Source organism: Hypanus sabinus, chromosome 5, assembly GCF_030144855.1.
Source record: "Hypanus sabinus isolate sHypSab1 chromosome 5, sHypSab1.hap1, whole genome shotgun sequence".
Taxonomy (NCBI): Eukaryota; Metazoa; Chordata; class Chondrichthyes; order Myliobatiformes; family Dasyatidae; genus Hypanus; species Hypanus sabinus.
The window spans coordinates 23161453-23186124 of record NC_082710.1 but is presented as its reverse complement, the minus strand read 5'-3'; the positions used below and the strand labels follow the sequence as shown (position 1 = coordinate 23186124).

The 24672-nt window shown below is 39.1% G+C and overlaps 1 protein-coding gene across 10 annotated transcripts in view; it reads left to right on the top strand.

The window, feature by feature from the left end:
• LOC132393991 (band 4.1-like protein 4A) overlaps window positions 1-24672 on the top strand; it is a 131123-nt gene that overhangs the window by 74270 nt on the left and 32181 nt on the right. For all 10 annotated transcript variants that reach the window (XM_059969544.1, XM_059969546.1, XM_059969545.1 and 7 more), the window contains one exon: window positions 22726-22777. In XM_059969544.1, coding sequence (XP_059825527.1) covers window positions 22726-22777 — 52 coding nt within the window. The remainder of the gene's footprint in view (window positions 1-22725; window positions 22778-24672) is intronic.

The window sequence follows — 24672 nt, the reverse complement described above, 5'->3', positions numbered from 1 at the left end:
TTAATAAAGTGTCTGCAGATTTAATGAGGTGATGCTAACTAGCAAGTAGTGCTGATATTAGTATGAAGATGACTTCCAAGCATGAAATGGGATTGAATTGTGTTGTGGAAGATCTGATGACATGATAAAAGTAAGATTCTGCATTTTCAATTCAGTCATACAATTTGAAACCATCAAAAATTAATAAAAATCTGCATAATACTTAGTCATTTACCAAAATAACTGAGATTTAATTTATTTTTCACTCATCCTTACCAGGGTATAGATTTTCCTGTGAAAATTTAACAGGAGCCAATTGTGATATTTGAGGTAATCCTCAACTGAATATTTCATATCAATGTTGTCTGTCCTGGGGTCAGCTCAGGTCTAGTGACAGGCTATAAATTAGTGTTATATACTGAATATGCTTTTCTGTGTATATATTATGATTTGGATATTTGTATGCCAAAACATTAGAAATATCATTTCACAATTTGATGCTTTTTGGCAGAAGAGAGCACTGAATGATCAGGAAAATCGGAAGGATGCCTCAGTTCTTGGGATGGAAATTAAATTTATGTTTGAGGCACATTCTTTTCAAAAATAAAGCAGTTAAAGAAGGTTGTGAAATCTTGCGTGTCAGGTTTAAGACTGTGAATGAGACTGGAGTTGTAGATTGTAAATGTTTCTCATTCAGCATAAGCAGATATTCCGGACGAGGCATAATGAAGGATTCTCTCGGGAGAAACTGTAGAATCTCCCTAAACTCAGAGGATGTTGAGTTTTATGCATGTGGGCAAATGAACAACATCAAAGAATACAATTTCAATCGTTACAGTTTACTTTAATGTTTTGTAGAAAGACAGAAATTGTTTTCATTTAATCAACATTTTTATCATTTAGTTATATTGGGAGCATATTAATTGACAGGATGCCTCAATATCCAAACACTTTTGCTGGGACATTCACATTGATGGTCTAAAAATTTTCTGAACTTACATACGCCAGGCACTTAATATTTGTGTTGTAGGGGTTGATTCTCTGGATATACATATGCCCCCAATTATTGATTGATGGAGCAAACATGATTACAGTCATATGTTGATGTGTTAAGTTACAGGTAACAGTGAGGACCCTTCCTTGATCTCAGTCACAATTCTGCAAAATATTTTATCTGAGGGTTCCTGATGCTTGGTTTGATGTGTAGGTCAATTAACATTACCCTGTTTTCTTAATTTGGCCAATACATATGAGGATGTCTCAAGGTCATGTCAGTTTACCAATTATTTCTCTTAAACAATCTTCAGCTGTGAGCCAAGAGCCAGCTGTCTTCAGATGGAGGTGCCTTGCCATGTAACTGTGCTCTTAATTTCAAAACAGATTACTGATTGTAGTTTATCTTTGAAATAGTTCACAAAGAATTGTTCTCATTTGTATTAATGGCTGCTATACCCTAATGTTTATTCTTTGATTGTGACTGCATTGCTCAAACGTGGCTCAGTGTATCTGTGGATGTGAACTTTCCTCAGGACATTTACAGCAGCAGGTTGTGTAAAAAGGGGCTGAAGGATCATCAGGGACTCCAGCCATCCCAATCACAAACTGTTTCAGCTGCTACCATCTGGCAAATGGTACCACAGCATTAAGGCCAGGACCAACAGGCTCTGAGACAGCTTCTTTCACCAGCCCATCAGATTTATCAATACGCATTGATCTGATTGCATATCTGACTGTACATTGATCTGATTGTGTATCTGACTGTACATATATACAAAACAGTAATGTGTACAATCCTAGCGTTTGGGCAATATCCTCCCACATTTTCCCCTCTTTATTGCTTGTACACTGACGGATTCACAATATTAAGATTTTTACTCCTTTGGATGTGTAAAATAAAATACAAATGCATCAGGAATTCCTAGTTTATAAATAAAGTTGATTCTTTGGGAAAAAGAACTCAAACTACTTTGATTAGCTTTATTATAGGAAAAATTATCTAAGTTTGCATTATGGATGGTTCACTAATAGTTTGCTGGACAAAGTGAGAAATATGGTATGTGAAATCAAGGAGATTATTTTGATTAAAAAGTTTTAATAAACTAAAATGGAAGAATTCTAATTAGTTTAGATTCAGAACAGCTAAATCAAAGCACAACAGCAAGAAGCCAAGCAAGTCACAAGAAGCAGACACTCATTTTGATTTTGCATTTATTAATGGCCCAGCTAACACTAGAAAAACAAAGGCACAGTTGCCGTAGAATGTTCTCACTCAGCAATATCTGAAAACCCAAAATACCCTGTTAGACAGATGTTACTCCAAAACACCAAACTTGAAGGAATGAAGCAATAAAACAAATGGTTTTTAATATTGTCAGACAAAAATCTGGTGCAGTGCAAATGGAATATTACAGGGAAAGGAAATATTTGCAAGATGACAGATCTGTAAAAGAGATGAAACTTGTAAATGTGCATTATTTTAACGGTATGAGTCAAGGGGACATTGGTACAATATGAACGTAAGACCACAGGGAAAAAATGCAGGAACGCATAATTGAAGGGAAAGATAAAGCTAGAATCCCTGAAGAAATAAGATCTCCCTAGGTCGGGGGTCGGCAACCTGCGGCTCCCGAGCCATTTGTGGCTCTTTCACCTCTGTGCTGCGGCTCCCTGTGGCTTTGGGAAATAATTGGTCAGTATTTAATTAAAATGTATTTTATGTTAGTTTGTTAGCTTTTGAAATGTAATTCTAAATTTGAAGATTATGGTGATCTTGTACAATCTAAGTGTGGCGACACATTTCCTCACAATTAGCCAGCATTCCGGCTAAGGGAGATAGCCTACGGGGGTTTGTGAGTACGCGTCTTTTGCAGCATCTGCGTCCATGGGGGCTGGGTTGAGGGAGGCTTAAAAGCAAGGCTGTTTAGTTCGAATAAAGTTATTCGACTGCAGTTTACTGACTGCGTGAGCACACCGCTACAACGTGTTTTTATCGCTATTAATATACGTCACCACTGCCAATACCTGACACCCGCCAGTGCGCGATTTCTTTAATTTTTCGATCCAAGGTAAGCCAACTATGGAGAATTCTAAAAAAAGAAAAGTGACTGAAGAAAACAGAACGTTTAATGATACGTGGACAGATTAATTTGCTTTCACTGTTGACGAGACTGGTTTACCGGTATGCTTAATATGCAATGAGAAACTAGCAAACAACAAAAAGTCAAATGTCGCAAGGCATTTCCAGAATAAACACGCAGCCTTTGCTCAAAAATATCCGGATGGAGATGAGAGAAAAAAAGCCGTTTCGGAACTGATGCGGAAGGTTGATCTGAGCAAAAATCATTTCCAGAAATGGATGAAGTCTGGAAAATCAACGACATACGCCAGTTATATTGCCGCTCAGGAAATAGTCAGGCACGGGAAGCAGTTTACAGATGGTGAATATATAAAAGAATCTTTCATTAAGATTTCAGAACATCTATTCACGGACTTTAAAAACAAGAGTGAAATTGTGCAGAAAATCAGGGATATGCCCCTCTCTGCAAAGACTGTCAAAGACAGAACCATAAAAATGGCAGAAGACATCACAAGACAGCAAATTAAAGACATCAATTCAGCTGTGGCCTACTCGATTGCCTGTGACGAGTCTAAAGACAAAGGTGATATTGAACAAATAGCGTTGTTCTGCCGGTATGTAAACTCTGCCGGGCCACAGGAAGAACTGATTGAGTTGATACCTCTAAAAGACCAAACACGGGGGGAGGACATCTGTGAGGCTGTCTTGAATTGTTTAAGAGCCAAAGGAATAAAGACCACCCATCTGGTGTCAGTAGCTACTGATGGGGGCACCGAATATGACGGGAACGCACAAGGGAATTGTGGCTTTACTGCAGAAGTCGCTGGACAGAAAGCTGCTGACTTTTCACTGCATCTTGCACCAAGAGGCACTGTGCGCTCAAACATTTCCTCCGGAATGCACAGAAGTAATGGATGTTGTCATTCAGATTGTCAATAAAATAATGGCAAAAAGTTTAAATCACCGTCAATTCCGTTTGTTACTGGACGAGCTGGAAATTGCATATTCTGATCTCCTGCTGCACAACAAAGTCTGATGGTTGTCCAGGGGGGAGGTGCTGAAACGCTTTGTCGCGTGTCTGGAAGAAATGAAAACTTTCCTGGGCAGCAAAGGGCTCAACTTTCCTGAGCTGGAACAGCCAGAGTGGCTGGAAAAGCTGCACTTCATGGTAGACATGACAGCGCACCTGAACACGCTGAACACAGCTCTTCAACAGGGTAAGGACGTACAGCCCTGCACATGTTGGAGGATGTTTTGGCATTCGAGCGCAAGTTGACGTTGCTTGCCAGAGATTTACAGAAAGGCACATTGTCTCACTTCCCCAATTTGAGAGAGTTCAAACAAGGTCACGACATGATAAATTCGGAGTATTTACATTCTGCAATCATCGCAATGCAAACATCGTTTGGGAAACGCTTCTGTGAGTTCAGAGAGGAAAAAAACACATTATCCTTCCCGGTCACTCCCCTAAGCATCGATCCATCCCTACTAAATACGACTGCATTGTCAGGTGTGAGTCAACCTGAACAAGTATGATAAATATTTTAATTGCCTATTATTTTACGTATATTCATATGTTTTCATTGTTCAGTGAAATAGTCCTTTTATTTTTCAGGTTGACAGCTGGCTGACGTTATTTTTGGTTTGCTGCTGGCGGCAAATTTAAGTTTGGCGTTTTTCATAAATACAAGAAGGACTCAAATAGACGTTGAGTATTTTACTTAAAAGTAACCTTCAACCCAACGTCTTTTTTTCGGAGTTCAAAATGTTTTTGTTGCATGCAGAAATGTAATTTCATTTTCTCTGCAGGAGTTCATCAATTTCATAAATGCAACACATTATAGTTTGTTTATACATAGCATAAAGGCAAAACAAAACGTTGTATGCAGTGTTATTTCATTTTAAATGTCAAGCGGGTTTTGCGGCTCCCAGTGTTTTCTTTTCTGTGGGAAACGGGTCCAAGTGGCTCTTTCAGTGGTAAAGGTTGCTGACCCCTGCCCTAGGTGGATGAATTAAGTTCATGTGAATGTCTATCCTGAACCATAAATACAGGTTGAGTACCCAATATCCAAAATTCCAAAACCTGAAAACCTATGAAGTCTGAAACTTTTTTGAGCACTGACATGATTTCACAAATGGAAAATTGCACAAGGTGCTGGGAAGGCTCCCAGGCGATGCATAGTCCTCTGCGCACCACGGACAGTTCTGAGAAGTGACTTCACATATGCGTGAACAGAAGTTAATGAATTTTTAAAAAAAAAACTCTGCATAAAGTGAAAAATGAAGATATCAGTTGTGTATTCAAAGAGTGGATTTGTCTGTGTCAGAGTGAACATATGCCAGTATGCCGATCATAAAACAAGCAAAGATCTATCACGATGAGTTGAGATTGAAGGTAACTGTGAATATTCATCAGGCTGGTTGCAGAAATTTAAGAAAAGGCACAACATAACATTTTTTTAAAGATTTGTGGTGATAAAGCATCTAATCATGAAGCAGCCGAGAAATTCCTTGATCCTCCACCTTCTCCAGCTCTGGTATCCCTTTTGCCAATCAACTTTCCAGCTCTTAGCTTCTTCCCTCCCCCTCCCGTTGTCTCCTATCATTTCAGTTCTCCCCCTCCCCCTCCCACTTTCATATCTCTTACTATCTCTTCTTTCAATTAGTCCTGACGAAGGGTCTCGGCCCGAAACATCAACTGTACTTCTTCCTATTGATGCTGTCTGGCCTGCTGTGTTCCACCAGCATTTTGTGTGTTTTGTGAGAAATTCATTGAGTTTGCCAAGATGATTGCTGATGAAAATCTAACATGCTGAATGGCTGCATCAGTATATGTGTGTGATGAGCAAGTACAAGACAAAGACTGCTTACTGGTAGCACATAAGTTCAGAGTCAGAATTGATGGCGATCCCAAGCAATATCATTATATATTCCAAAATCCGGGACACTTCCATCCCAAAGCTTTTTGGATCGGGGTACTTGACCTTTCTTTATGAGCACAGTTACATAGCAGATTATCAGGAATGTTTCAACAGCCCATCACAGGCAAAGCCTTCCCCCACCATCATCAAAGATTCCTGTCATCTAGGCCATGCCCTGTTCTCTTTGCTACCATCGAGCAGGCAGTGCAGAACTTTTGAGTATCAGACGACCAGGTTTAGGAAAAGTTATTACCCTCCAAATGTCAGGCTCCTGAACTGCCTTGGATACTTCTTTATTCATCACTACTCTAAACTGATTCTATGATCTACAGACTTGCTGTAAATGACTTACTGCAATTTATGTTTTGAGTATCATTTTTTATTTGCACAGTCTGTCTTTTGTACATTGGCTGTTTATCTGTCTTCTCTATGTATAATTTTTTTGTAGAATTCTATCGTATTTGTTTTCTGTAAATGTCTGCAATAAAATGTATCTCAAGGTAATCTGTAGTAACATATTTGTACTTAGTAACAAGTTGGAAATCTTTTAGTTTTCAGGTCAAAACTTAAATATTGTCAAGTGATTTTAAAGAAAAACAAAATTGTAAAACAATTTGTGTTTATATTTTGTGGGTTGAAAATCTGATGAGCTGATTCAATTAAAAATGTTAGCGCAAAATTGATGCTGCGATGCAATCCTAATCCTATGCTGAAATGTAGGAATAAGATCATTTGCAAGTTTGATCTGCAAAGTGCATGTTTGTGAGATTGCAGGAAAGGATGAGTGAAATGTAAGCTTAAGTTTCAGCTTCTGGACGAGCTGTTGGAACACATCCTTTTATTTTTGTAAGGTATTGGGGCACAAGAGTCTTGTGCTGATTCTCTATTAACAAAATTTTGGTTTTACAAACCTGATTTTGAATAGGCTTGTCATCTTAGGGAGGTGGTGTGCCCCAATATAAGTAGGAGAAATAAAATATTTTAATGCAATTAGCTTTAGGGACTCTTAAACATGGTAGCGTGTTTCTTTCGGCCCCCCCCCCCCCAACATTCCTAGCTGTACTTTCTGTTCATAAGCCTTAGCCTTTAAGTGAATAAATAAGTTATTGTTAAATAGCTGACTAGCTGTAGCCATAGAGTCAGCAGTCGTGTTTCCTTGGCCCTTTACCCTTCCTCCTTTCAAATTAAAAAAAACTGAATGCTGAAAGTTACTAATTAGATTCACAGGATTTAAAGATTAAAGTTTTCTACATTGCTATTTGAAATAACCATAAGTCTTGGATCGTGAACTATTTGTTTGTTCTTCGTACTGACCTTAGGATTTGAGAATGTGCAGTACAAACACTGATCCCTCCCCCCAGCTCCCCACAACATAGCTGGGTAGGCATACTTCGCATGCCTTCGCTGACACCATGTTAATAGTTTACTATGATGAGGTATCTTTTCAAACAATGGAACTTTATTTTCTTTAGATTTCACCATGGATTTTATCATAATCTTTTCTCCCAATTGGATGAGGCAATATGAAATCTAAGTTCATTATTGGTGTGCTACTGCATTTTTTAAATAACATATCATTTTATTAAAATATAAAGTACTGCCTTTAGTTCTGCTTATAAAAAGCAATTGACAGGTAGAGGTACTGTTTGATGTTCAGCTGAGACTCGCTTTAGTGCTGAACTGGCTCTGTGGCTGTAAACTCACTTTTGGGAACTCCATGGTTCGAATACTGCGTATTATTTATTTACTTATTTATTGCTTGCATGATTCATTATTTTTTTTGCACGTGGAATGTTTGACAGTCTTTGCTGTGTAGGTTTTTAGTGGATTCTGTTGTGTTTCTTTGTGGCTGCCTGTAAGAAGATGAGTCTCAAGATTGTATATGGTATACTGTAAATTGGTAATAAATGTACTTGGAGCTTTGTCTTCAACATAGGCTGATTTGCTCAATCAACAGCAATGCAGTCATACAACCTAGTGCAGACAATTCTTTAAACATTCAGTAATCCTCATGTATGCTCTGTTGCTTCCCATCAAAAAGTGAAAAAGCTATACAAGTTAACAACTATTTAAGAATATCAATTTGTTACATACCCCGAAACTGGGTCACTTACCAGCAAAGATAGAGAGGTCCGTTGAAGTCTGATGGTAGTATTTTTAAAAGCCTTTATTTATAAAGGGGCACAAAAATAAGATTAATACAAACATTCAGATAATATACGTCGTCAATACTCAATCTAAAAGCGCGGGTATAATAATAATCATCAATAAGAAATAGCTCAATCGTTTGTCTAGGGGATAATATATTGTCCGATGGAAATATAAAAGTCACCCAGTTCCTGCAGGCTTCAGCCTTTGGGGACCGCTGGGTTTTCACTTGTTGGAGAGAGAGAGATTTGTGAGAAAAGAAACTTGCCCGGGGCTTTTGTGAAGCAAATCCGTTGAATCGGGAAAGTTGGTTCCCCGTTGTTAGTTCAAGAAAATCGTTTCTGTGGTACCCGCCACCGGCCCCCAGGCGAGGGAACCGAACGCACGTGGCTTCCTTCAAATGGCTTCCCGCTACTACGGGATCGTTAGTGTTTCTGCTGGTGCGTCTGAAAGGGGTTGTTCCCCCAGACCCTCTTTTATACTTCCTCACGGGGTCTCAGGTGTCAATCAGGTTGGGATGATGCAATCCCTCTCTCAACCAGCCCACTTTGCCCGAGGGCTTGCACTCGTCCCCAATCCCCAAACATGGTCTCCAGGAGACAATGGCTTGGTCTCTCTCATTTCCTGGGTCCCCTGAGCCAACCCAATAATGCTCTTGCGATTCTCACAAAGGAGGGGGCTCCCCCGCCCCTTCGGCCCCTCAGAGCTGTGGTGCATTCATAAAAAATAACATAGCTGTTGTATATTTAATATTTCAGTAATATTCTAAATGTATACTGTTACGTATCCCGTAACTGGATAACTTACCAGCAAAGATAGAGAGGTCTGTTGGAGTCTGATGGCACTATTTTCAAACGTTTTTATTCATAAAGGGGAGCACAAAAGTAAGGTTAATACAAACATTCAGATCATATACATCGGCAAAACTCAATCTAAAGCGCGGGTATAACAATAATCATCGTTAAGAAATAATCTCGACTGTTGTCTAGGGGATAATATATTGTCCGTTGGAAATATAAAAGTCACTCAGATGTCTGCAGGCTTCAGCCTTTCGGGGAATCGCTGGGTTTCACGTGTTTTAGCGGGATCCGTGAGAAACGAAAAAAAAACTTGCCCAGGTCTTTATGAAGCCACTCCGTTAAATCAGGGGAGCGTTGTTTCCCCGTTGTTAGTTCAAAGTCCTTCTCGGTATTATCAGCCACCCGCTCCCCAGGCAAAGGAATTAGGAGCGCACGTGGCTTTGAATGGCTTCCAGCTATTACCGGAGCACTGAGCGATGGTGTCCTTCTGGTGCATCGCTGGGGTACTGCCTCCTGCAGTCCCCTTTTATCTTGACTTGCAGAGTTGTAGATGTCCATCAAAGTAGGGTGATGCAATCCCCACCCCCACATTGCCCGAGGGTGTCCATATCCATGGTAGCTGTCACGTAGCAGGGACATGCACGTCACACTGGTGCCTCTAAGAACAATGGCCAAAACCGTTGCATTGTCTCTCACTTCCTGGGTCCGAGACCCGAATTAATAGTGATATTGCGATTCTCCGGAAGGAGGGGGCTGCTTCCGCCCCTTCGGCCCCTCAGAGCTGTGGTACATTCATAACAATACAAGCAACACAGACAAAATGATGGAACTCAGCAGGCCAGGCAGCATCTATGGAAAAACAGTACAGTTGACGTTTTGGGCCGAGACCCTTCGGCAGGTGCATTTTTCCATTGATGCTGCCTGGCCTGCTGAGTTCCTCCAGCATTTTGTGTGTGTCCTTATTGATAGTTGTCACAAATTGGGAGGTTATGATCTCAGTATCATATAACGCAATACTTGTTTAATCTGCTGGCCTGAAGATGCACACTAAGTTCCCCCTGTGCATCAATGCTCCTAAAAGCTCCTGCCATTCACCGTATATTTGGTTCCTGTTTTTGATCTATCAAAGTGGAATATCTCCTGCTTCTTTAGAGTAAACTCCATCTGCTATTTTAAAGTTCAAAGTAAATTTATTATTAAAGTACATGTACTGTATGTCACCATATACAACCCTGAGATTCACTTTCTTGTGGGCATTCACAGTAAATACAAAGAAAAACAATCAATGAAAAACTACATACATATAAACAAAGACAAACAACCATTGTACAAATGACAACAAATTGTGCAAGTACAAAAAGAAAAAGAAAGTAATAAATATTGAGAATTAGTTGAAGAGTTCTTGAAAGTGATTGTGGAATCAGTTCAGTGTTGGCATGAGTGAAGTAGTCCATGATGGTTCAGGAGCCTGATGATTGAGGGGTAATAACTGTTCCTGAACCTGGTGTCGGTGGGACCTATGTGTCTCGGTCCACCTCCTTGTGTCTGGTATTCCTATCCTTTACCTTACACCTAAGTTCTCTTATTATAGATTCTTTTGCTCAGGAAAAATATTCTCACTATCTTGATTGTTAGAATATTGCTTAAATTAGGCATGTCCTCCACCAGCTTACACCATTCCAAGAAATGGAATCCTAGTTTCTCCAGTCTCTGTGATAGCAGAATCATTGTCTCCAGTATAAATATATTTTTCCGATAGTGTGGCAACCATACCTACACACAATATCCAACTATAGCCTAATTATTATTTTATATCTGTATTGTAATCTCCCTGCTCCTTTATTCTACTTCCAGCTCAGAAAAGCATACTGTATGTCCATTATGCCTTAGTTTAACCATTCTATTGATCACTGCTGCTGCTTTCAGGGAACACTGGTTAGGTAGAAGAGAATGAGCCATGTGAGAATAGGACCAATCAGGTGTGATAGTGGAAATGTGTGCATGGAGTCAGAGGAGGTAGCAGAGGTACTTAATGAATACTTTGGTTCAGTATTCACCAGAGAAAAGGACCTTGGCAATTGTGGGGATGACTTACAGCAGACTGAAACACTTGAGCATATAGACATTAAGAAAGAGGATGTGCTGGAGCTTTTGAAAAACATTAAGTTAGTTAGGTCGGTGGGAACAGACAAGATTTTCCCCAGGCTATTCTGAGAAATGAGGGAGGAAATTGCTGAGTCTCTGACAATGATCTTTGCATCATTGATAGGGATGGGAGAAGTACCGGAGGAGTGGAAGGTTGCAAACATTGTTGCCTTGTTCAAGAAAGGGAGTAGAGATGATAAGAAATTATAGATTAGTGAGTCTTACTTAAGTTGTTGGAGAAGATCCTGAGAGGCAGGATTTATTAGCATTTGGGGAGACGTAACCTGGATAGGGATAGTCAGCATGGCTTCGTCAAGGGCAGGCCGTGCCTTACGAGCCTGATTGAATTCTTTGAGGATATAACAAAATACATTGATGAAGGTAGTGTAAAGAGATTTCAGTTTGTCATTTGATAAGATTCCCTGTGCAAGGCTCATTCAGAAATTATGAAGGCATGGGATCCAGATTTGGCTTGCCCAAAGAAGGCAAAAGGTGGTTAACTTAAATGATTATATGTTGATTATGGGCAAAGATTTTAACTGTTGTTTAAATCCTTTGATGGATAGATCTATGTTCAATCAAGTACTTCCGAACAAATCAGCTATTTTTATTAACTCTTTTATGGTTGACTGTGGAAGTTCAGAAATTTGGAGATTCTAACACCCCAACGAGAAAGAGTTTTCTTTTTTTTTCACATGTATATCATCATTATTCCAGAATTGATTATTTTCTTATTGACTCTCGATTAATTCCACTTGTTATTGACTGCAAATATGACTCCATTGATGTCGCTGATCATGCGCCATTGAAACTATCTATTAAGTCAATGGATACATCTTCTAGTACTAGACTTTAGAACATAGAAATCTACAGCACATTACAGGCCCTTTGGTCTACAAAGTTGTGCTGACCATGTAACCCACTCTAGAGACTGCCTAGAATTTTCCTACTGCATTTTTCCAAACTAAGTACCTATCTAAGAGTCTCTTAAAAGACCCTATTGTATTTAATACCACTTTGCTTCAGAATTCGGACGTTGTTAATTTTATTGAGGAACAGATTTCATTGTTGTTTTCTTTACAATAAATTTTACGGAGGGAATTTCCAGCGGGATACTATGGGATACTTTTAAAGCATATATTCGTGGACAAATTATTTCATATTCTGCAGGATTGAAAAAGCAGACTAATAATGAAATACTTAAGTTGGTTGACAAGATCAAACAAATTGACAAGAAATATATTCTATTGCTCCTAATCAGGAGCTTTATCAAGAGAGAGTCGAACTTCAAATGGAACATAGTCTATTACTATTATCCTCAATTGAAATCCAGTTAATTAAAACTAAGAGTCAATTCTATATACATGGTGATAAAACTAGGAAACTATTGGCTATTCAATTGAAATCAGCTTTGGTTAAATGCCAGGTTGATAAAATTCGTAAAAAAGACGGTACTCTGACGGTCGATCATGATGAGATAAATAAATCCTTTCAAGAATTCTATACCTCTATACCAATCAGAATTTCCTGATGATTCCACTATAATGCATGAATTTTTTAAAAAATTGAATATTCCAAAATTATCACCCAATGAACATTTAAAACTAGATGTACCTATTATGGTAGAAGAAATAAAAAATGCTATTTCTTCGACGAATTCAGGTAAAGCACCTGGCCCAGATGGTTATCCAGTAGAATTTTAAAAATTTTTCTCCACTATACTTTCTCCTTTATTATGTAGAATCTTTAGGGATGCAGTATCTATAGATAAACTACCACAATCTTTTTATCAAGCTTCTATTTCCCTAATTCTTAAAAAAGATAAGAATCCTACTGAATGTGCATCTTATAGGCCTATATCTTTGCTGAATGTAGATTCTAATATTTTTTCTAAAATAGTGGCAACGAGATTGGAGAATTTTTGCCTCAAATTATTTCTGTTGATCAGACTGGATTTATTATAAATCATTACTCGTTTAATATTAGGAGATTAATGAATATTGTCTACTTCACCTAGAACTCCAGAATGTGTCATTTCACTGGACACTGAGAAAGCCTTTGATAGAGTTGAATGGACATGTTTGTTTAAAACGCTTGAGAAATTTAATTTCAGTCCGATATTTATATCTTGGATTAAATTGATATACCTTACTCCTTTGGCTTCGGTATTTACTAATAATCAAAGATCTCCCTTTTTTCAGTTATTCCATGGTATTAGGCAGGTTTGCCCTCTTAGTCCATTATTATTCGGTATTGCCCTGGAACTGTTAGCTATTGCTATTCCTGGCTCTCCTAATATATTTGGTATTACCCGTGGGAATGGGATACATAAGTTATCGCTATATGCATATTATTTACTATTATATGTTTCTAACCCTGAGAAATCCATTCAGACAGTATTATCTTTGTTTGCTCAGTTTAGCAGTTTTTCTGGTTACAAATCGAATCTTGGTAAGAGTGAACTTTTTCCATTAAATATGCAGGTTCCCATTTATAGATGTACACCATTCAGATTGATTACTGACTACTTTACTTATTTGGGGGTTAAAATTGCTAAGAGACATAAGGACTTATTCAAGCTCAATCTTTTACAGTTAATTAGTCAGGTTAAGCAACTGATTACTAAATGGTCCCCATTGTCTCTATCATTGATTGGCTGAATCAATGCTATTAAAATGATTAATCTACCTAAATTTTTGTATCTACTCCAAGCAATACCAATTTTTATTCCTAAATCTTTTTTTTGATACTATTGATTCTAAAATTTCCTCTTGTATATGGCAGAATAAAAATCCCAGGTTAAGTAAAAAATATTTACAGAAGTCCAAGAAAGATGGTGGTTTAGCATTGCCGAATCTAAAATTCTATTACTGGGCAATTAATATTCGATATTTAATATTTTGGACACAAGATTGGGATATAATTCCAAGTCCACAGTGGGTAAACCTTGAAGGTTACTCTGTACAAGGGTTCTTGGTTTCCACATCAGGAACTTCACTTCCTTTTGTATTATCTAAATTGAATAAACAAATGGTTAATCCAATAACTAAATATACATTACGAATATGGTTCCAATTTCGTAAATTTTTTGGTTTGAACAAATTTATATTATCAAGTCCTATTATATCTAATTTTTTTTCAACCCTCTGTTATGGATCAAGCCTTTTTGATATGGAAAATGAAAGGTATAACATGTTTCTGTGACTTATTTCTGAATAACTGTTTTATGTCTTTTGAACAGTTATCTAATAAATATAATTTGTCCAGATCCCATTTTTTTAAGATATTTACAAATAAGAAACTTTTTAAATACCAAGCTGCCTACCTTTCCGATTTCACACTCTACTGTTATCACGGATAAACATTTTAGGTTTAAATCCTTTTCAGAAGGGATTAATAGCAACTATTTATGATATAATTATGAAATTACAGCCAGATATATCTAATAAAATTTAAAATGAATGGGAAAGGGAACTTCAACTTCGCCTACCTTTAGAGAAATGGGAAATTTTTTTTCAATTAGTTAGCTCTTCGTCTATATGTGCTAAACATACGCTGATACAATTTAAGGTCGTGTATAGGGCCCACATGTCTAAAGATAAACTAGCTCGTTTTTATTCCCATATAAACCCTATTTGTGACAGATGTCACTCTGAGGTGGCTTCTTTGACTCATATGTTCTGGTCTTGTTCTCTCTTGGAAAAATTCTGGAAAGATATTTTTGATATTATTTCAACAGTCTTATGTTTTGACTTACAACCCCATCCTATTACGGCAATTTTTGGTTTGCCAAAGATGGAACATAGATCTTTATCCTCTTTAGCTTGTCGGATGATCGCATTTGTTACATTAATGGCCAGAACATCCATTTTATTGAATTGGAGAGACCAACCCTCCTACTACAATTCGATGGTTTTCCCAAACTATATCATGTTTAAATTTAGAAAAAAAAAATCAGAAGTGTCATTTTTGTCATTTTTGAAAGGAGTCATTGCATGTCATGTGGAGTAGTGGACCACACAACCCCATCTACATCGGTGGTGTGCAGGTGGAACAGGTCAAAAGCTTTAAATTCCTCGGGGTCAATATCACAAATGACCTGACTTGGTCCAACCAATCAGAGTCCACTGCCAAGAAGGCCCACCAGCGCCTTTACTTCCTGAGAAAGCTAAATTAATTTGGTCTGTTCACTAATTTTTATAGATGCACTGTAGAAAGCAATCTTCTATGGTGCATCACAACCTGGTATGGAAGTTGTCCTGTCCAAGACTGGAAGAAGCTGCAGAAGATCGTGAACACAGCCCGGCACATCACACAAACCAATCTTCCATCCTTGGACTCACTTTACACTGCACGCTATCGGAGCAGTGCTGCCAGGATAATCAAGGACACGACCCACCCAGCCAACATACTTTTCGTCCCTCTTCCCTCTGGGAGAAGGTTCAGGAGCTTGAAAACTCGTACGGCCAGATTTGGGAACATCTTCTTTCCAACTGTGATAAGACTGCTGAACAGATCCTGACCCGGATCTGGGCCATACCCTCCAAATATCCGGACCTGCCTCTCGTTTTTTTTTGCACTATACATTTTCCCTTTTCTATTTTCTATTTATGATTTATAAATTAAATTTTTATTATATTTACTATCGTTTTGTACTCCAGGGACCGCAAAGTGCAGAATCAAATATCGCTGTGATGATTGTACGCTCTCGTATCAATTGTTTGGCGACAATAAAGTAATAAAGTAAATTAAAAACAAGAAATTAGGTGTCATACGTATTTGTTATAGGGAATTGATGTTCATGGATTTGTGATGTCAGCATGGACTGAAAATTGGTTAGGGATTGCTGCTTTTGTCAAGTTAGTAAGTAGTTAAATATTGTAAGGATCAGTGTATGAGCCTTAGGGATTTTTAATCTGTATCATTGATTTAGATATAGGGGTTAACTCTATTACATTCAAGTTTACTCATGGCACAAGGCTCAATAGCAAAGTAAGCTCTAAGGGAATTAGAAGTGAGTTCTAAAGAGATATTAGAGAGGTTAAGTGACTAGCCAAATATAACAGTGCCGATACAGTAGTTTAGCAGCTGATCTAACCCTAATTTCAAATCCTAAATTGGCTTGGTGTAGGAAGAAGAAGATGGATTGGAAGGATTTTTTTTTATAAGAACATAACATAAGAAACAGGAGCAGGAGTAGGCCATCTAGCTCGTTGAGCCTGCTCCAACATTCAATAAGATCATGGGTGATCTGGCCATGGACTCATCTCCACCTACCTGCCTTTCCCCCATAACCCTTAATTCCCTTACTATGCAAAAATCTATCCAACCTTGTCTTAAATATATTTACTAAAGTAGCCTCCACTGAGGGCTGAGAATTCCATAGATTCACCACCCTTCGGGGAAAAGCAGTTCCTCCTCATCTCCGTCCTAAGCCTGGTCCCTGAATCTTAAGGGTATATCCCCTAGTTCTAGTCTCACCAACCAGTGGAAACAACTTTCCTGCCTCTCTCTTATCTATCCCTTTCATAATTTTGTATGTTTCTAAGAAATCTTCTTTCTTTCTTCTGAATTCCAGTGTGCACAGTCCTAGGTGACTCAATCTCTCCTCATAGTCTAAATGCTCATCTCTGGAATCAACCTGGTGAACTTCCTCTGCACCGCCTCCAAAGCCAGTATATCCTTCAAGTAAGGAGACCAGAACTGCATGTAATATTTCAGGTGCCATCTCACCAGTACTCTGTACAGTTGCAACATTATCTCCTTGCTCTTAAATTTAATCCTTCTATCAATGAAGGCCAACATCCCATTTGGCTTCTTGATAGCTTGCGGCACCTGCAAACCAATCTTTTGTGATTCATACACAAGAACTCCCAAGTCGCTCTGCACAGCAGCATGCTGCAGCCAGCTTTTTACCATTCAAATAATAATCTCCTCTTCCAATTTTCCTTCCAAAGTGGATGACCTTGCATTTACCAACATTGTACTCCATCTGCCAGACCCTTGCCCACTCACTTAACCTTTCTATATCTCTCTGCAGACTCTCCATAGCTTCTGCACAATTTACTTTTCCACTTAATTTAGTATCAGCAGCAAACTTAGATACACTACACTCAGTCCCCTCTTTCAGATCATTAATGTATATCGTGAATAGCTGGCAGGCCTGGGACTGACCCCTGCAGCACATGGCTCACCACTGATTGCCAACCAGTGAAACACCCATATATCCAACTTTGTGCTTTCTATTAGCTAACCAATCCTCTATCCATGCTAATACATCGAATTGAATTGGAATTGACTTTTTTACTTGCATCCTTCAAATACACGAGGAGTAAACCCACAACCCTATGCATCCTTATCTTATGGATAAGACTTTTATGTGACACCTTATCGAACGCCTTCTGGAAATCCAAGTAAATAATGTCCATCTGTCCCCTTTATCCACTGTGCTCATTATATCCTCAAAGAACTCCAGTAAGTTTGACAAAGTTTGCCTTTGCTGAATCCATGCTGCAGATGTCTGATTTCTAACTGGAAGACTTTGATTAGAAGTATTCTGCAAGGATCAGTGCCAAGATTGTTTTGTATGTGAAATAAATGATTTGTATATGGATGTTGGAGGTATGATTAATAAATTTGTAATTGATGTGAAAACTGATTGTGATGTAGTATAGAATGTGAGAAGATGAGCAGAAGAGGATTCAGCATAAGCTTTATAAAATGTTGTTTTGGCCACGCCTGGTGTTCTTTGTACACTAAAGGAAGGATGTGTTTGGCCTCAGAGAATACAAAAAAGATTCACATGTATATTTTCTTGATTGGAGGTCTTTAGCTATGGAAAGAGATTGGTTCAGCTAGCCTTGGTTTATCTGGAATAAAGGGAAACTAAAAGAGGTAAAATAATGAGAGGTACTGATAGGGCAGATAGTCAAATTAATTTTCCCATGATTGTAAAAACAGAAATTTATAATTTTAAACTGAAAGAAAATATGCAAAGGATTTGGGGGGAAGGGTGTAGGTCTTTTTTTCGATAGAGGCTATCTGGAGCTTGCTGTCAGAGGATGTGGAGTCAGATCCAATTACTACATTTGAGAAGCATTTGGACAGACACTTGCATAGACAAGGTATATGATAATGTAGGGAAAGGGGATTGGTATAAATAGGCAGAAAGGTTGGTGTGGATGTGGTGCGGCAAAGGTCCTGTTTACGTGCAGTAAAACTTTACGACCTGACAGCTCAAAATGGAAAAGGAGCATATTGGACACAATTGACCTCCTTGAATCCATTCATTACAGCACAGAGATAATTCAGCATAAATGGCAGAAGTACATTACCTTACAAACTTCACATCTATCCACCATCTCACTTGTGGTAAAGTCTGCAAGTCCCAAATTAGCCTCCTCTGAGAACTCACATGACTGGACTGGAAGCAGCTCACCGTTTACCACCAATGTTATGCCGAAGAAGATGTTAACTTTATTTTCTTCTGGCTGTAAGTCATGAAGCTATAATGCAAAAGCGTATTTGCAAACTTTGAAGCATAGAACATAGAAAACCTACAGCACAATACAGGCCCTTTGGCCCACAACGCTGTGCCAAACATGTACTTACTTTAGAATTTACCTTGGATAACACATAGCTCTCTATTTTTCTAAGCTCCACGTTATCTATCCAGGAGTCTCTTGTAAGACCCTATCATATCCGCTTCCACCACCGTCGCTGGCAGCCCATTCCACACACTCACCACTCTTTGTGTTTTTTAAAAAAAACTTAACACTGACATCGCCTCTGTACCTGTTTCCAAGTATCTTAAAACTGTGTCCTCTCGTGTTAGCCATTTCAGCCCTGGGAAAAAGCCTCTGACTATCCACACGATCAATGCCTCTCATCATCTTATACACCTCTATCAGGTCACCTCTCATCCTCCACCGCTCCAAGGTGAAAAGGCCAAGTTCACTCAACCTATTCTCATAAGGCATGCTCCCCAGTCCAAGCATCATCCTTGTAAATCTCCTTTGCACCCTTTCTATGGTTTCCACATGCTTCCTGTAGTGAGGTGACCAGAACTGAGCACAGTACTCCAAGTAGGGTCTTACCAGGGTCCTATATAGCTGTAACATTGCCTCATAGCTCGAACTCAATCCCACGATTGATAAAGGCCAATACACCATATGCCTTCTTAACCACAGAGTCAACCTGCGTAGCAGCTTTGAGTGTCCTATAGACTCGGACCCCAAGATCCCTCTGATCCTCCACACTGCCAAGAGTCTTACCATTAATACTATATACTGCCATCATATTTGACCTACCAAAATGAACTTATCTGGGTTGAACTCCATCTGCCACTTCTCAGCCCAGTTTTGCATCCTATCAATGTCCCGCTGTAACCTCTGACAGCCCTCCACACTATCCACAACATCCCCAATCTTTGTGTCATCAGCAAATTTACTAACCCATCCCTCCACTTTCTCATCCAGGTCATTTACAAAAATCACGAAAAGAAGGGGTCCCAGAACAGATCCCTGAGAAACACCACTGGTCACCAACCTCCATTCAGAATATGACCCGTCTCCAACCACTCTTTGCCTCTGTGTGCAAGCCAGTTGTGCGTCCACAAAGCAAAGTTCCCTTGGATCCCATTCCTCCTCACTTTCTCAATAAGCCTTGAATGGGCCACCTTATCAAATGCTTTGCTGAAATCCATATACACTACAATCTACCTTCATCAATCATCCTCAAAAAATCCAATCAGGCTTGTAAGGCACAACCTGCCTTTGACAAAGCCATGCTGACTATTCCAAATCATATTATGCCTTTCCAAATGTTCATAAATTCTGCCTCTCAAGATCTTCTCAATCAACTTACCAACCACTGAAGTAAGACTCACTAGTCTATAGTTTCCTGGGCTATCTCTACTCCCTTTCTTGAGTAAGGGAACAACATCTGCAACCCTCCAATCCTCTGGAACCTCTCTTGTCTCCATTGATGATGCAAAGGTCATCACCAGAGGCTTAGCAATCTCCTCCCTTGCTTCCCACAGTAGCCTAGGGGTATACCTTGTCCGGTCCCAGAGTTTTATCCAACTTGATGCTTCCCAAGAGCTCCAGAGCATCCTATTTCTTAATGTCTATATGCTCAAGCTTTTCAATCTGCTATGTCATCCCTACAATCGCCAAGATCATTTCCTGTAGTGAATACTGAAGTAAAGTTCATTAAGTACCTCCGCTACCTCCTCCGGTTCCATACACGCTTTTCCACTGTTACACTTGGTTACTCCTAATCTCTCACTTCTTCTCCTCTTGGTCTTCACATACTTGTAGAATGCCTTGGGGGTGGGGGGGGGGGGCAGGGGTTCTTAATCCTGCTCGCCAAGGTCTTCTCATGGCCCCTTCTGGCTCTCCTAATTTCATTCTTAAGCTTCTTCCTGCTAGCCTTATAATCTTACAGATTTCTAACATTACCTACTGCTTTGAACCTTTTGTAAGCTTTTCTTTTCTTCTTGACTAGATTTTGAACTGCCTTTGTACACCATGGTTCCTGTACCCTACCATCCTTTCCCTGTCTCATTGGAGCGCACCTGTACAGAATGCCACGCAAATGTCCCCTGAACATTTGCCACATTTCTGCCATACATTCCCCTGAGAACATCTGTTCACAATTTATGCTTCCAAGTTCCTGCCTGATAGCTTCATATTTCCCCTTACTCAGATTAAACACTTTTCCAACTTGTCTGTTCCTATCCTTCTTCAATGCTATGGTAAAGGAGATGGGATTGAGATCACTATCTCCAAAATGCTCTCCCATTGAGAGACCTGACACCTAACAAACTCCACCCCATCTAAACCCCTCACTCTAGAGAGATGCCAGTCAATATTGGGGAAGTTAAAACTCCCCGTCACGACAACGCTGCTATTACTGCACCATTCCAGAATCTTTCTCCCTGTCTGCTCCTTGGTGTCCCTTTTACTACTGGGTGGTCTATATATAAAAAAAAACACCCAGTAGAGTTATTGACGTCTTCCTGTTTCTAACTTCCACCCACAGAGACTCAGTGGATAATCCTTTCATGAATTCCTCCTTTTCTATAGCCGTGACGTTATCTCTGTTCAGCAGTGCCACACCCCACCTCTTTTGCCTCCCTCCCTGTCCTTTCTAAAACATCTAAAGCCCTGGCATTCTAAGTAGCCATTCCTGCCCCTGAGCCATCCAAGTCTCTGTAATGCCCACAACATCATAGCTCCAAGTACTGATCCACACTCTAAGCTCATCTGCTTTGTTCATGATGTTTATTGCATTAAAATAGACACACCTCAAGTCATCAGGTGAGCACATCCCTTCTCTATCAATACCTATGAATTTTAAACACTGTTGAACACTGTCAAACTTCAAACTAATCTAGGAACTTTATTATTTAATTTGTCTCTTGAGAAAAGCTGACTTACAGCAACAACTTTAAATCAAGTCACGTCAAGTCAAGTCAAGTCAAGTCAAGTCAAGTCACTTTTATTGTCATTTCAACCATAACTGCTGGCACAGTGCATAGTAAAAATGAGACAATGTTTTTCAGGACCATGGTGTTACATGACACAGTACAAAAACTAGATTGAACTATGTTAAAAAAAAACAACACAGAGAAAGCTACACTAGACTACAGACCTACACAGGAGTGCATAAAGTGCACAAAAACAGTGCTGGCATTACAATAGATAATAAGCAGAACAATAGGGCAAGGTGTCAGTCCAGGCTTCGGGTATTGAGGAGTTTGATAGCTTCTCACCTGTCCTCTCTATCTGCTGCAGGGTCTTGCAATCCGAGATGGTGCAATTTCTGAACCAGGCAGTGATGCAGCTGCTCAGGATGCTCTCAATACAACCCCTGTAGAATATGATGAGGATGGGTGGGGGGGGGGGGGAGATGGACTTTCCTCAGCCTTTCAGAAAATAGAGATGCTGCTGGGCTTTCTTTGCTATGGAACTGGTGTTGAGGGACCAGGTGAGATTCTCCATCAGGTGAACACCAAGAAACTTGAGATGTTACTGTAAAGGTTCCTGAAGCTCAAGGTGCGATGTCAGGTTGTTGGGTCTCAATGTTCAGGCACACGAATGCTATCCTTCTCTGTTATTTTATGCTTCCCTTTCTCCCTTCCTCTTGTATCCCAAATCACTCCATCTCATGAATTCTTGAACAGACTTTTAACTGCTGTTTATAAAAGGATATTAGAAGAAAGATACGAGGAGGAGGAGGAAATAATTGTGCTAATTACTCACTCTCCCTTTCAAGACATTGAACTTATTTTGAAAATGCTTGGAATCCAAACAGTATGGGATACTTATGAAAGATATACATAAAGATTTTCATGTGTTCTTGCTATAAACATGTCTACTCAAGTTTATTGTCATATGCACAATTACATGAATGTACGGGTAGAATGGAAAACGTACTTGCAACAGCATCATAGGCACTTAGTATGAGAGGTACAACAGTCGTAAAAGCAAAACATAATTTATTTTTAGCATGTTTATTTTGTGTAAAATAATTTTGCAAAGAAGAACACGTATACAAATAATATATTTCTGAGTGTATTATTAAAGTTCTGTAAGAATCCACATAACAGAACATCAGTAATGTGTTCTCATATTAAACATTTATTTTACAGTACTGGCTGGATCCCATGAAAACTCTCGCTGAACACAAGGATCTCATAAACAGTGAGTAATGTTTTCAATGAAATGTGCATTTTCTGCTTTACAGTTGATAAAACTTGGATGGGAAGCTCAGGCGTGCTATTTTGTGTACTTTTAAATTTCTATTAGTACATGGTCAAAACAATGCAGGTCAGCTTTTTTATCTCACAGGTGAGCTGAAATGTTGGGTTTCAGTGACTTGTGAACAATTTTATCTCAGTATTCAAAGAAAAATGAAGTCAGTTTTGTTTTATAAATCCAAATCTTTAAACTTATTTCAGCTTGAGTGTTACAGACTTGGACCTAATGGAGACTTGATCAGGACCAGTTACATCAGTTTTTTCACAAACTTTTGACTGTATTTTATGGGAATAGGTTTTGCTAGCAGGTACCTCAGCATGCAGGCCGTCCTATTGATGTGTGTATTAATGAAGCAGAGCCTGGTGCCAGTTGTCTTGAACTCTCTTGCCACTGGATCAAGATCTTGCTTCCCCCCATTATTGTGCCAATATAAAGTTCAGGAGCTAAAATGCCAAGTCTCTCAGTGATAGTACAAACCACCACAGAGCTAAACATCATTGTTGTCATACTTTGAATGCAAACATTTTGATATCTACATCTCTTGAATGAGACATGACAGACAAGAAATAGCCTGTTCAAGGAAAGGTGATGGATATTCCACCTGGAAAACAATCTACAATTCCAAAAAAGGCTGGAAGTTTGTTCTCAAAAATGAGCTTATCTGGTGTGTCAATGACTCGATCTTTAGAATTACTGAACCTGCATTCTAACACAGAAATAGGGCACAATGATCATCTGCTCATGTGCCCCAACTTGAGAGTGACAAGTGAACCAAAGAAGATTTCAACCTTAAAGAAATACTGACCTACAACAAATCAGTCTCAATCCCAAAGGGCTGTCTTTTTCATATCCTTTGTAACAAAAAAATGGTTAAGTAATCTGAAACATGACAAGAAAACTATTATTGAAGGGAAGGAGCAATGCTGCTAATAGTAAACTAGGGAGAAATAGTATCGTACATTAAATTCAACTCTGACATTCTGTCCTTTTAGTCAAACAAAAACAATGACCATGTGGATTCCTCTGGGTGCTCCAGTTTCCTCGCGCATTCCGAAGATCTGCTGTTTGGGGCTAGGGTTAGCAAGTTGTGGGCATGCTACGTTAGTGCCAGAAGCACGTCGACACTTGCAGGTTGCCCACAGAACAATTATCTCTGCATCTCTCACTGTACAATGTGACAAATAAAGCTATTTTAAAAAAACTCTGTTGAATAAAAGCCTAATGATTGGAATGTCAGGTCTGCGTTAAAAATTATTGTTGGTCTCCATCATTTGATGGCACTGATTTGTTGATTTTTATGAAAAATGCTGAAAACTAGTCTGTTGAGCCATAATTGCTTAAAATGAGCATTATTACCAGAATCATGGTACATAATGTCATATGATTTCAAGAGTCATGGAAAATTATTTCAGTTAAAATATTAACTCCGATTGTGGTTTTGCCCTGTCACAACAGATGACCAAAAGGCTGGCCAGAGTAGTTATGGAAAGAATGTGGTCATAGTCATAGTGGTTTAGGGAGCAAATTCCAGAATTTGAAGCATCTTGCTAGTAGTTCAGGAATATGCAAGAGAGCTGAAAGCAAGGAACCCTACAGTGGTGCTAAAGAAAATTACAGAAATAGGGAAAGCCAAGTTTGTGCAGGGATATGAAAATAGTAAGTATGCTGAAATGGGAGCCAGAGTAAGTCACTTGGTCATGGTTGAATGAGAAGGATACAAATTTGGAAGCAGACGCTTAAGAGTTTGGAATTACTTTGTTTACAGAGCAAGGCAGAAGGCCAGTCAGAACTAGCTTTGAAATATCATGTTAAGTGGCCACAAAGGCATGGGTTACTAA